At 42.8% G+C, this 14,066-nt stretch overlaps 1 protein-coding gene across 1 annotated transcript in view; it reads left to right on the top strand.

The window, feature by feature from the left end:
* Positions 1-14,066, top strand: part of RNF150 (ring finger protein 150) — a 109,056-nt gene that overhangs the window by 89,052 nt on the left and 5,938 nt on the right. The window contains exon 7 of the mRNA XM_065736357.1: positions 11,121-11,128. Within this exon, the coding sequence (XP_065592429.1) occupies positions 11,121-11,128 (8 nt within the window). The remainder of the gene's footprint in view (positions 1-11,120; positions 11,129-14,066) is intronic.

Raw genomic sequence — 14,066 nt, 5'->3', positions numbered from 1 at the left:
ATTAATAATTCTGGTATTGTCTTCTTGGTTTGGGTTTAATTTCCCTTTCTGTGTTTCCAGTAAGCATTCAGAGCCAGAAGAGCTCCCACAGTGTGTCTGGAGGGAGGATATTTCCAGAGTACTGTTCACACTGGTTGAAATTCTGTCTCCATTGAAATCTGGTGGCAAAGCTCCCACCTTTTTCAGTGAGGCTAGTTTCTCATTTTTGAAACTCAGCCAGCGCTTTTCTTTTCATTTGTGTGTGTGTGCTCAGCAGACATTTCTCTCCCTCCCTTTTTTCTCCCCATGTCTTCCGCAGGAATTTTGGCAACATAGTGTGCTATGAACATCTGGATGGTCTTCATCTGGAGGCCTGTCCCTATAGAGTTCCTTGCTAAACCAAGTATCTCCTATGTAGTGGCACTGAGCACTAAAATACAAACCGGCAATTTCTCTCAGCTGGCTTCTACCAACATCCAAGCCTTCAACAAGTTCTTTGGAAGTGTCTACAGCCCAAATACTGTTCAGTGTTTAGTCTTACTGACTATATGCTCTTCTTGCTGGGATTTTGTGCAGGATCTTCGGGTGGCGTCTTGAAACGTGGAATTTCTGTTATCAGGTGCTGAAAAAGGGAAGATGGAAACATTTTACACCTGGAATGGGGTAGAAAATAAGAGGATGAAAAAAGTGCATGAAACAGCTGAGTTTTCTGTTTTGACCTAATAGATCAGGTCCAGAGGTGGGCTGCAAAGTCATTGGAAGGCTGGAACACCTCTCTTGTGAGGACTGGCTGAGAGAGTTGGGTTTGCTTAGCCTAGAGAAGAGAAGGCTCTGGGGAGACCTTATAGTGGCCTTCCATTTGCTAAAGAGGGCCTACAAGAAAAATAGGGATAGACACTTCAGGCAGGTGTGTAGTGCAACAGAACTATGGTGATGGGAAAGCAGCATCTAGATATTTTAAAAGTTGTACCTAGGGAATACCAGCAGTTTCGTTTCTGCCTCTCATTTTGTTCCTTCCATAAAACCCTGGCAACATATAGCTCATCGTGACTGGTAGGACACCTTCAAGTCTCTTTGATAACTCTTCATTATATCTATTAATATAGCTTCTCAAGTAATTATTTTGATCTATGTGTATCTAAAATGTCTTTCTGAGGAATAATCAGTCTTTGGAAGATGATGAAAGCACATGGTAAGAATCTGATCCACTGTTGTCTTGCAACCACTTGACTGTTCTTCATTGCTATTATTAGAGGGTTTTTTTAAGCAGACATACAGGGGGAGGAAAAGGTGGAAAAATTCTCTAGCCACTAGTTAATACTGGAAGTTATTAACACTTGCATTAGCACTTAGCACAGTCCTTGAGACTGAATACTGATGGGACCTAGTTAAAGGCTGAGCAGATTGGGCCCTGTGTGCCTGCAGTATGACATAAGTCCTGGTGGCTCTATTAAAAGCTTGTGCGGATGTTACACTAAATAGTTACCATGGACTGAAAATTCCAGTAAGCTGAGGTCCTAGATACGTTCTGAGACTCATACCACTGCCAACATACCATTGGTGGTTTGTAAGGCCAGTGGTGGTCTGAAAGGGTCACCAACTACAGCTTAACTGGCACTAGAAATGTGGCCTGGATTGTTACATACACCTCAGAAACTTGTGCCAGGCTACGTGCGTGAATAGTGAAGTTTTCCAGTTACAAAACTGCTCTTATTTTCCATATGTTGAGATGTGAAACGCAAAGTGTTTCTGTAGAACAAACAGCAGAAAGAGTCATTCAAAGAATGCTGTGAAACGAGGAACTAATTTCAAGTCTGGGGTTTTTTTGTTCGATTTCAGATCTCTTATGTACATTGGCATTGTAGATAGAGCTAAAACAAAAATGTTGGTTCTCAAATGACTTTTCTTCCCTCCAGACACACTAAGCTGTCCCTGTGGCATGATCAAGGTGCGGGGTAGGTACCTAAAGTTGTGCCCCTATCTCTGCCGCTTAGATTTGTGCTTCCCTCCTGCAGAAACCAAAGGGAAGTGGCAGAGGAAGGACTGGCCCAGACTTTGATTCTGAAAGAGTCTGACAGTCTTAACCTGACAATTGAAATATAATTGTAAGAAAAACCAACATCCCATCAGGTCTATGGAATCCTGGGGTAATACATTTTTAAACTGATGCAAAAACAGTTCCGTGACATCCCTGCAGCTGAGGCTGGGGAAGAAATACTCTCCTTCAGTACGTCTGTCTCTGCATGCCAATGCTGTTGCAGTTACCACCTTGTCTCTCTGTCACGGATTACTTATTCCTGCCTCTGAGTTGCCCTTCTGTTATGCAGCTACATTGTGAGCCCAGTCTAGCTGATTTTTTTCTGGGTTATTTTCCATCTGGATCAGTTCCTTGATGCAGAAGTAGTTGTGCCAGTAAACTGGAGGGAAAAAATTTTGGAGAGCTAGAGAAAAGAGAGCCATATAAACTCCAGTTTTTACAACACTATTGCCAAAAGCAAGCATGCTATCTCAGAAGTACAGCAAGACCCTGCTCAGCAGTCTGTGTGTCCAGAAATCAGGATAAACAAGTAGGCAAGCTAGACATGGCATTTCAGTTTTCATTTGAAAGTTCACACTGGCATATACAAGCATTTTGTTAATGGCTGCTGAATGTGAAAGGCACAAGAGATTTACCACGTTGTGTTGAAACTCAGTAAGGAAAAGTGTCATTATAAAAGCTATGATGGCACATATAATTGTTCCTAAAAATACCAGTTCCAACTGCTGTGGCTGTGCATTGTATTGTGTACAGGGGAAAAGTGGATCTGAGGGCTGGGACCAGGCTCAACACAGTTTATATCTCTCTTTATACTTCACCATTTCAAACATACATAAAGAATTGAACAACAGTGTATTTAAAGCAAACGGTGTAGAGTGCAAATCTGAACTGTAGCGAGAGACCAGATTGTTTAATACTGTTCTCTTTGAGATATACTTGAAGAATGAAAGCCTTGCTTTGCAAGGGGTGTTCAGCATCGTGCGTGCAACCTGCTTGATTATTTAGAATTCAGTCTCACTTCTCTAATGTCTGTGGAGTTTTTGTTCTCATTCATTTTTACACAAGTCTCCACCGAAATCGTCAGAAAGTGCTGTTTAAAATGCAGATATTCTGAATCTTTTCCTGACCATTCCAGGAACAAAGATAAATAGGAGATACACAGAATGAGCTTGAATCAGCATACGAAAGTGAGAGTTAAAAAGTCAGACTAAGCAGCAGCCAGGCAGGCAGAGAAAAGACAGGATTCCAGAGCCCGTCCTGCTGGTTGCTGCTGTTATTTCAGGCAGATAAACAAAGCAGAATTAGTGCTCGACTGTGTTGTGCAGGCCTCAGAGGCTCCTAGGGTCAGGGTCCACCATAGCAGTCAATATTATACATGACAAAAAATGGGTGAACGCACTGATGAATCATTCACAGTTAACCAAGAGCAAACAAATGTAATGAATTTAGTGCAAAAAGAAAGACAGTGAAAAGCCAGCTGTGCCTATGGAAGAGTGAAAACTTGAGGCTGAGCTACTGGAGGTGCTCATAGAAGGGAGTGCCATATTTGCTGCAGTCATCATTGATTCTCTTGTTCTGGTTGCATTGCTTCCCGATGGAGCGTACATTTGCTTCAGTGCTCCCGCAGTGTCTTGAGGAGTTGGAAGCTGACTCAAATGAAGAAGTAAGCCCAGGAAGAGTTCTGCTGATGTGTTGTTTTCAGTCATTGGTGTTTTCTCCTTATTCCTCTAGGCTAGTCTGTGATCGAGTGGCAAGGACCGAGGAACATATTCAGTATGTACTCAGTGTGGTGCACAATGGCATCAGAGCTACATTAATGGGCTCCCAAAGTGGCCAGGGGATATATGATAGAATATCCTTCCAATTCGTCTTCTTTATTATGACTATGTTTAACTAGTGCCAATAACTTTGACTGTTCTTTTCCTGTTTAACCCATTTCTGAGGCACTTGAGGAGCAGGCAAGAACATATGTTCTGTTCTGGCAATAATTAAGCCTTATGTTGACACACATATTAACGTGCCAAACAGCTTACCTGGAGGTCTCTGCAGTGCGTTTCTGCTGTATTTGCCACTGTCTAGACAGCCTCCAAGTGTAATGTCCTGTACATATGACTACTCTTGCTTCAGGTTTTGCTTTGTGCGGGGGATTTTGAAGATTAGACGTTACTGAACTTTATCACTTTATAATTGCTGTTGGAAAGATGATGGCACCAGCAAATGGTCTTTCTATGCATGAACAGCTCTCCATCTGCAAGGCCAAAATAGTCTCAGAGTAGGAGATTTTAGAAAAACATCCCTCTGCAACCTGTTCTGGGAGATGGAATATACACTCCCTTGAAAGGAAACAATCCTGAAGAAAAGCTGTCATAGATAGACTATTTCTGGTTGCTCACCCTCAAAAGTGTTTTGTTAAAATGCTCTAATGGCTCCACATTCCACAGGACGGAAACCATTTAATTTATTTGCAGCAATTCTTTCTTCCCTTCTCTCTTCTTTTAGTCCTTCAGTTTCTTCCTGATTATGATTGAAACAAGCAAGTCGACTTTCCTTGGAAAGTCATAAAGTAAGCTAGTTAAATAAAGAGCAAAATTATGCTGGCACCCTTGCTTCAGGGCAGTGAGACAAAATACTTGGCAACACATCTTGGGAAGACAGATCAAGTTAAGCTTGTGCCATATTCTTGTTTATAAAGGTTCATTTTGGAGAGCAAAGGGATACAAGCAGGAAGGAGAGAGGGGATCCATTCTGTTAATTAAAAATCTTTGTTTGCTTATGTAAAGGCCGACATTTTGTTTAAATAAGCCATCTTTATAGATATATTTTCAGACAAGATTCCAACATAGCAGACTTGGCCTGACAGATCAAAGGTTTATTTTTCAGTGGAGGAAAAAAACAAACCTGTTCAAATGCTGCAGTATTTTCAAAGAAACTGTTGACTTTTTCCTGTGTTAATGCTTTTCTCGGTTGTTGTTCTGTCCTTATATTTTCATAGGGATGATTCCATCCGTGGCCAGGGTCACATTCAGTGCTCAGTCAGAGCAGAGATGGCCACAGCTGTAGGCAGAAAATCTTTCTGATAGCAAACTATTGAGTAGGCTGCAGGAAAGATCAGAGGTGGAATAATTTCTGTTCAAAGACTGTATAATTACACAGGATATAAAATGTGTTGCCAGATTTGATGGGTTTGTGAGGTTTAAGAGAGAGGTTTTGGCAGCTGAACTCATCTGTCATCATAGGATGTTAAAAAAAGGAAAATTAATCTCTGTGGGTTGGTGTTGTATGTGTTCTTTTGAAAACTCAGCAGTATAGCTTTTAAGTGATACCTGCCTGTGGTTCTGCACTGACAAAGAGATGAACAAAGTGACTGGGGAGCTTGTACAGTGAATGATACAATTTTCTAGCAAATCTGAAAGGGATTATGTTGTGCAGCCACTACAATAGCAGAGAGTATGCTCTACTACCCTGGATGTCCCCTCCAGACCAAGTCTCCTGAAGCTTCCTCTGTAAGTAAAAAGAAATACTCTGCATGTTAAAAAAAGAAATTGTTGTTTTGAAGCATGAATTCCACACCATCTGCCTTTTCTTGCTATTATTGCTTTAAAACAATGTTGTCTCTGAGACTCCATAAAAGCTGAAAAATCTGAAATGCTTTGCACTTTTCAGGTTACTTACTTTAAAGGAGACATTTGTGGTAGCTCCAGCAGTAGGTAGCGAGTCATCAACAGTGTCTGCTGTTCAGAGAAGGGAAGGGCTGTGCTCTCTGTGTGTGCATGGGGGAGGACAGGACATATGTGCCTACCAAGAGTGCATGTGAATGCAGTACACTAGAAGTGAAATTTGGACTGCTCTCAGAGTAAAATTTCCTTATATAAAGGTTTTGTGAAATTGAATATTACAGAAGGCTTTCTTGCAGAGGTTTTAAGTACTCCTAGAGGCCTCAGAAGTGTATGAAGGCTGCAAAAAAGCTTGTAGGAAGGAGACTGTGAAATGGCAGACCTCTTAGAGAGTCACCGAGATGCTGTATGATTGAGGCTCCATGATTCTGTCTGTGATTGTGTTGTTTTTTTTTGTTTCTTTGTTTTTGCAAGATACTTCTTCCACAGCTTAGCTGCTGTGGAATCGATGTTTATCTCATGAACTGCACAAGTAAATAAGCCGTGGCGTATGACAAAATACATAATTAAGCTGTCCAGTTCAAATCAGGTTGGGTTGTCCTGTAAAGTTGAAGAGCTTGTTTCTATTGGCTATTTCTGCTGCTTCTGTGCTGTATTCTCTATTTTTACGGACTTGTGAGAAGTGATCTCTAACCTAAGCAGTGTGCTTTGGCTGAGTATCTCCGAGTACTTTGCATTTATCTAACAGCTCTACAGGGGCATGAGCATGTGTTGGGAGAACAGAGAGGGTCAAATCCTGCAAGTCAGCATGGGACTGGTGGAAGGCAGGATGCTGGTTTGCTGTGAGGTGTCAGAGGAAAAAAGTGAGCAGCAGGGGAAGTGTAACATACATTGTTACAGCCTCTGTGGGTGCCTGCAGTTTGCGGGCAGCCCTTGGGTAGCACAGAGGCTGCTGAGCCTTCTGTGGATGACCATTGAATGCCATCCTGATCTGTGCAGACTTGGCAAGCGTGGCAGTCCCACAGCTGTGCCCTGCTTTAGGCACTGGAGCTGTTGCTACAGCAGAGCCAGACCCATTCTCAGACATGCTATTTTCTAGTATCACGAAGAAAGGAAGGCTGTTTTCTGCTAAAGGTAGAAGTTCATCTTTTAAAAGCTGTGTTTTGTTTGTGAGGGCAGTAAGGATGACATAACCTCTACCAGTACTGTGTTTCCTCATGTGCGTGTTGTGTTTTTTTTTTTCTTTCTTTTAACTACATTACTGTGTGCATTCTTTCCACATTTAATGAGAAGGTGTCCCTGTGTGAAGGGAATGAAATTTCAGCAAAGGATCACCATCACCACTGTAGAAGGTGAGAAAGAAATTTCTAATGATACGCACAAAACTTAAGACCTGGGCTAAGGAGTTGTCCCTTTGGAAACGTCCAGAAATCCTGACTGGGGCCCTCTGTTGGAAAGGAAGGCAGGACCATGTGGGAGATAAGAGGAAAGGAGATGAGCATCTGATTTATTTGAATAATTCCTCTGCTGTTGTGCTTGTCAGCCACCTACTAGTGCTTGTTTTCTCATTAAATCCTCTAATATATGCACAACCATTTTTGTGATGCCTTTGCACAGATTTGTTTGTCGTAACTGCTCTTGAAAGCTCGGTCTATGATTTGTCAGTGTGATGGGTTGCTGGTGACCCAGGGTTTTTTGAGAGCTTTTGTGGTTCATGCTATTTAAAGAGGCAGAATTGACATTGTGCACATGCTGCCACGATGAGCAAACAGCCAGGCTGGAGTGAGCTCATCCAAGCCCCTCATTCAAGAATTAACAGGAGTTTGCTTTAAAGCATGCTGTTGTTTTCTCTTACGGCTGTGTGCTTGCTTGTAGCTGAGGAAGCAGTTCATAGTGATTAAGCAAAAACGGGTAGGTTTTTTGCTTGTTTGTTACAGCAGCCTGCATTTCACACCAGGTTCCTGGGATTAATTGCCCCCATGCAGATTTCCACTGGCTAGTTGCCACCTTGTTCATGAACTGAGGTAGGAGTGAGAAGCTTGTGACAGCCTTGAAGAAAAGCTGCAATAAAGTGATCAAGCCAGGCCTGCCTCTGCCAGTTCACTGTGATGTCCCAGTCCTGTAGTGCCTTTGGTGAGTAGCTCTTCCAGGCACTAAGCTGTACTTCTCCTGTTCCTCTTGAGTGTCAAAGGTGGCATTCCTAGGCAGGCCATGGCTCTAGGTGCCTGTGCAGGACCCTGCCATGCCAGGGCTGTCAGGCACAGATCACAGCAATGGGATGAGGTTTCCCCCTGGTCCTGTTCCAGAAGGCCATGATGAGCTGCAGACACCCCCAGCCACGGGCACCTTGTGGGGTCAAGAGGGACCAGCAAGGAAAAAGATAATTCTGTGCAGCTACTTCTGCCGAGGAGGTTCCCAAGCAGAGACCACAATAAAGCAAGAAAAAGGTTTTGCAAACCACTAGCTTATGTCAGGCCTTCTGCTTTAATACTGTGTCATGTTTGGAGTTACCAGCGTACATCCATGGTGTGACTGCAGTGAGGGATTTGGCCGGTATGCATCTAGATTACACTGTGAAAAGATGTTTCTTCTTTCTGTTCCCTAAGAACAGAACTGAACTGAAGTTTCTCTTGTCATTAGATGCTTGTTCATTGAATCTGATGTATTATGCATCTGAGTCAGCCTGCAATTTCCTTCTCCTTTCAGGCTTGCAGGAAGCAGAGCACACTGCTGACAGGGGTTTTTAAAATATAAATAAAAAGGTCGGTCGCAATAGCAGTCACCAGCATAGCCCGTGGAAAGTGATACACCCACTTAGACTGTGTGATTATGCTTCTTGTACGTGAAAGTCTCTTTGTTATGACAGCCTGCCACTAGGCCATAGAGCATATAACACATGCTGGGGTTACACTCTTCTCACCTTGGCTACTGGAAAAATCCTTGCAATATTCCTTACAGACCATTAACGTGACCAAGCACAGTTATTTTTAACTTTGTCACTTAATGCTGTTTGTTTTGTAACATCACCAGAGATCCCTGGTCATTTAGCAACTGCCAAGAAAACAAGGTAAAAAAGCAGTCTCTGTACCACACCTGGTGGCTTAGAGACATAATGTCATGGAGGAGCAGGAATAGATGTTGAATGCAGGGAGTGCCTTCCCTTCCTTCCTCTTCTTCTGCATGCCTCTCCGCCATGTTTGAAAGGTCATGGCAGTCTAGTGAAGTTCCTGCTGACTGAAAAAGGGGAAGCATAACCCACCTCTGTGCCTGGCAAGTTCATGGAGCAGATCCTCCTGAAGGCCCTACTAAGGCACATGAAAAATAAAGGTGAGGTGATTGTTGGTAACCAACATGGCCTCACCAAGGGTAAGTCATGCCTGACAAACTTCATGATCTTTCATGATGGGGTTACAGCATCAGCGGGTAAAGGATGAGCAACTGATGTCATCTACCTGAACTTGTGCAAAGCATTTGATGCTGTCCCACACAACATCCTGGTCACCAAGTTGGAGAAAAATGCATTTGATGGATGGACCGCTTTCTGGATAAGGAATTGGCTGGGTGGTTGCACTCAGGGAGTTGCAGTCAACAGCTCAATGTCCAAATAGAAATTGGTAATGAGTGGTATTCTGCAAACGTGAGTGTTGGGACTGGCGTTATTTCACATCTTTGTACGTGACATGGAGATTGGGATCAAGTGCACCCTCAGCAGGTTTGCAGATGGCACCAAGCTGAGTGATGCAGTTGACACACTAGAGGGAAGAGGTGCTATCCAGAGGGACTTGGACAGGCTTGAGAGGTGAGCCCATGCCAACCTCATGAATTTCAGTGAGACCAAGTGCAAGGTCCTGCACCTGGGTCACGGCAATTCCAAGCACAGACGCAGGTTGGGTGGAGAATGGCTTGAGAGCAGCCCCGAGGAGAAAGATTTGGGAGTGTCAGTTGATGAAAGACTCAACATGATCTGGCAATGTGCACTTGCAGCCCAGAAGGCCAGCCATATCCTGGGTTGCATCAAGAGAAGTGTGACCAGCAGGTCGAGAGAGGTGATTCTGCCCCTCTATACTCTGCTCTCATGAATCCCCACCTGGAGTACTATGCCACCGCCCCCCTAACACAAGAAGGACATTGAGCTGTTGAGTGGGTCTGGAGGAGGGCTGTGAAGATTATCAGAAGGCTGGAGAACCTCCCCACAGGGGTAGGCTGAAAGATCTGGAGCTATTCAGCCTGGAGAAGAGAAGGCTCTGGGGGGACCTTCTAGCGGCCTTCTACGACCTGAAGAAAGCCTACAGAAAAGCTGGGGGCGAACTTTTTAGGAGGGCACGTAGAGACAGGATGAGGGGAAATGGCTTTAAACTGGAAGAGGGTAGATTTAGACTAGATATTAGGAAGAAATTCTTTACTGTGAGGGTGGTGGGACACTGGAACAGGTTGCCCAGCGAGGTTGTGGATGCCCCATCCACCCTGGAGGCATTCAGAGCCAGGCTGGATGGGGCTGTGAGCAGCCTGCTCTAGTGGGAGGTGTCCCTGCCTATAACAGGAAGGGTGGCACTAGGTGATCTGAGAGGTCCCTTCCAACCCAAACCATTCTGTGATTCTCTCCTGAAGTTGGCTGAACTCTTTGCCCTATGACTGAGCCTGCCTATTCAGTTGCTAATCTAGCAAACATTCTTTTCAAATTAAATTTTAGGTATTTTTGGAAATTTAATTCCTGGCCAACCAGAGGAATGGCAGGGCTAGGTGACAGGAGGGCAAGCTAAGGCAGGGAGCTGGTCCTCGCCACTTGGTGCAGTCACGCTGCTGCTACACCAGTCTGTGTGCAGAAATGTCAGAGTAATAAAACTGATCAAGGAATAATACCTGTATTTGTGTTCCTAACACTGCTTGGTGCTAGCGATTTTGGTTCAGTCTGGGCTGAAGAAGCTTCTTCTAAGTTAATTTGGTGAAGATTTGAATTAGGCTTTTTGTCTGATATTAAATAGTAAATGTAATTTAATGTTTTTTTGAACTTTGAGAGTAGTGTAGGAAATGGTAGGGCGTTACCATAAATGGCTAAAAACGCTCAGAACTAAAAATCTTTCGGTATAAAAAATTTTACCAAAGGTCCTTACGAATCAAAACTGTCAGTTCCATTCTTCAGTACTTCTGAAGATTTTCTCTTTTTATGAGAGATCTCGTTTACGGATTTTGAATCAACTGCATGAATAATTTCATGTCTTCCAAATAATAACCAGCTTTAGTGGGCTGTACGTTGAATGAAATGCATTCACATTTACTACTGAAACTTCCTATGGGCACCAGAACATGCAGTCCTGGGCAGAGGTGCAGCCACTGCTGCTCTCTCCTTCCAGACAGAGGATGGGGGGTCTTTAAGGGGCCTTACAAATGGTTAAGAGTCTGGATGTCCTACTGGAAAGGAAACAGCAGTTCTTGTCTGGCAATCAAATGTGGGGCCTAGGTGATACAAGGGAATAGTGATCCATGCAGAGACCCTGGTGTAATGACTATGTCAACTGTTCAGATAATTTCTCTGATGATATTTTTAATGAGTTTCCAAGAAGCAAGAGGAAAGACTAGTCATAGGGAGGGGAGAACATGATAATGCAGTGACTAAGCCACAGAAGGGGTTTCCTTGCTAGTACAAGGATAGGAACATATTAAGCATGACCCATAAGTGTAAGGAGAATGAGAAAAGCATACTAAAAGCAAAAATTCTAGGGTTTTTTTTTTTGTGTCATACTTGGCAGATGCGTGTTCATTATATCGGGAAGAGGGCTGGCAGCTCCCTGCTAATCCAGCTGATGAAGAGTTCCCAAAATGTCAGCCAGCTGCTCACAGGCAGGAGACAAATGTCCGACGTGTGGACTTTAATGCATGCTGTGAATTTCAGGGTCTTATCTTCCAATACATGGACAAAATCCCAAAGAGTATATGCTTGTGTGTGTGTAAAATGAACGAAAAATAGCTTGTTTTTCAAGCTGATGAGGTCTCCAGGTCTCAGTGCAATAACATCTGGTATATGTTCTTTCTTTTTTGCTCTGCTTTCTGCAGATGCACTTACTTATCTGTTCCATGTGTTTTATGGTGATATTTTCCATTTTCCGTACTGTTTGTGAATCTGAGTTTATTGATCTTGCTAAAACTTTGACAAGATGTCTCTTCAGGTAACTGGTGTCAAAGTTTATCACTGGAGTATAATATGTTCCAAATCTAGACTTAGGAAAGCTGGTTGTATTACTAATATTACTAATAATATGTCCTTTTTTGTTTCTTTGCTTGTTGGTTTTTTTGTGTTGTTTTTTTTTGTTAATTCTTGATTTGACATACTGGGATATGATTTCCAAAAGTGTTGAGTACTTACTACTGTACCTGAAGGCAGCAGAAGACATGCCTGGAGCATACAGTGTGCAGGTTAATGCTACAACTGAAAGCTAAGGTTTAGCATGTTTTACCTGGGCACGCTGAGTTGGCAAATGCCTTGAACAGTTGTATTTCTAACAGTTGTATTTCTCCATCTTGGTAGTTTGTCTCCAGAAGGATGTTACCCTTTTGTACTTCAGGGTATTTGAAGATGGGGATCTACATGACTGGCCGTCTCCCATGAAAAGATGATGTATATTCTCCCAAGATCATCTCCTGAAGAAAAATCAAGGGGAAAAGTTTGTTGCCTTTTCACTCAATAAGAAGCTCACGAGAGCTGGCTGTGCAGAGCTCTGCTCTTTGCGTAGTTACTCTGGTGTTCTGTGCCATGTGCAGAGCCACCTAGGATGTCTCTCAGCCACTTTGAGGTTGATCCAGTTAAACAGATTTTTGAAATTATTTCTTAAATGAGTCTTGCCAAGTCACGGCATTTGGTTCTTTCTGGTGTGCTGATGTTTGGGTATTCTTTGCAATGCATTCCATGTGGTGCTATGAATGAGATAGTGCTGCCATTCGATGTTCACAGAGCTCTGGCTGTGGAAAAGACCCTTGCTTTTCCTTCCAAGAGGACCTACCATGCTCGAGTCCTTTTTCCCCTCACTGAGCAGATAAGTCTGTCTGTGATGCCAGGGAATACCAATAAAAATACCTCCCCAATACTTTGCTCTCAGCTGCAGCCAGCCAGACTTCTTCATCCATTTTATTATCCTCTGTGTAAAGGATTTCATTAGTAATACGTTTTTTTATAACTCTCTCTAGTCAAATATATTCCCACTGCTTCTTTTGCATTATAGATTGTATAGGCATGTTTTTAGTCAGTTGTTTGGTTAGTACAGTTATGGCCTGTTCTAAAGTAAGATGATTGTGGAGACGATGTGGAAGGAATTTTGCACGTACGATACAAAATGATCCGATAAAAAGTATTGGATGATTAATCTGAGAATAAATCTAAGAATCGGTGTTTTTAAAGAAAAGAGTCTTAGCAGTAAAGAAATGTGATTGGCTGTGGAATAGTTCCCATCTGATGTACTGAGTCCGTAGGACCATGCTTTTTTTGTAGACCATTGACAGCAATGTGTTTCTATGGCAAGGTTACATTGGGAGGCAGCAATAAGCTCTGTAATAACAAAGCGCGTCCTTGGGCAAAGAAAAATGGAGAGCTCTAGAAATGTCTCATCTCTCCTTGTCATACATCAGATGTGATGGATAGTGTGTTCAGGTTGTTATACTGGAAGCAAAATTGGAATAGCACTGCTTGCCTTGGCAGGTCTCTGTGGCTTTGTACTGACCAGAATCTGCTTTGGTAAAGATCCCATTTCAATGCCTCTATTGGCTCTGGATATATATTTTTCTCAAGTCCTCCTTCTTCCAGAGCAATATGTTGCTAGACACATCAGACTGGGGGCAATGTTTGTTAAATAGAAGTGTGTGCTGGACTACAATGAGGTTTATGCTTCAACATAAGTTTTAGATATATCTTGAAGGCATACCTGTCACCTGAGAGTTTGGGTTTTGGCTCAGTTCTACCTACGGAAGATAAAAGTTCTGAAACTAGATATAGTTCATAGTAGCGAAGAGTGTGAAATGAATAATGAAATAAATTCATTTTATGCTGTGTTTTTATTGTCAGAATCAGATTTTAGATAGAGTCTCATAGCCCACTGTACTGTTTCTCTCAGCTAAGGTTGGGTAATAACTGATACGTTTTTCAAAGCGTTTCATTCAACAAAGAAATCAATAATTACTCGTTTCTCCTCAAAGCTGGGCATCTACCATCAAGAATGGAAGATTGGGCCAAAAGGGAAAGAAGACTTACATCAAATGCTCAACTTTAAAGCTAGGCAGTTAGGTTACACCAAAGTCAGTAGCACAACAGCAGTCTTTTCTTACTCTGATTCCTGCTGTTAGAGGAAAAAAAACATTAGCAGCTGCACAGCTCTGTGCAGTGGTTTAATTGCGTTCAGCACAAGGCTAAGTTCCTTAGTATGCTGAATGAGTTCACGGAGCACTGATAA

Source organism: Cyrtonyx montezumae, unplaced genomic scaffold, assembly GCF_038088225.1.
Source record: "Cyrtonyx montezumae isolate F1298 unplaced genomic scaffold, pur_monq_1.0 scaffold_2, whole genome shotgun sequence".
NCBI classification, from domain to species: domain Eukaryota; kingdom Metazoa; phylum Chordata; class Aves; order Galliformes; family Odontophoridae; genus Cyrtonyx; species Cyrtonyx montezumae.
Note: the sequence above shows the minus strand (reverse complement) of the source record. Positions and strands in the feature narration are given on the sequence as shown.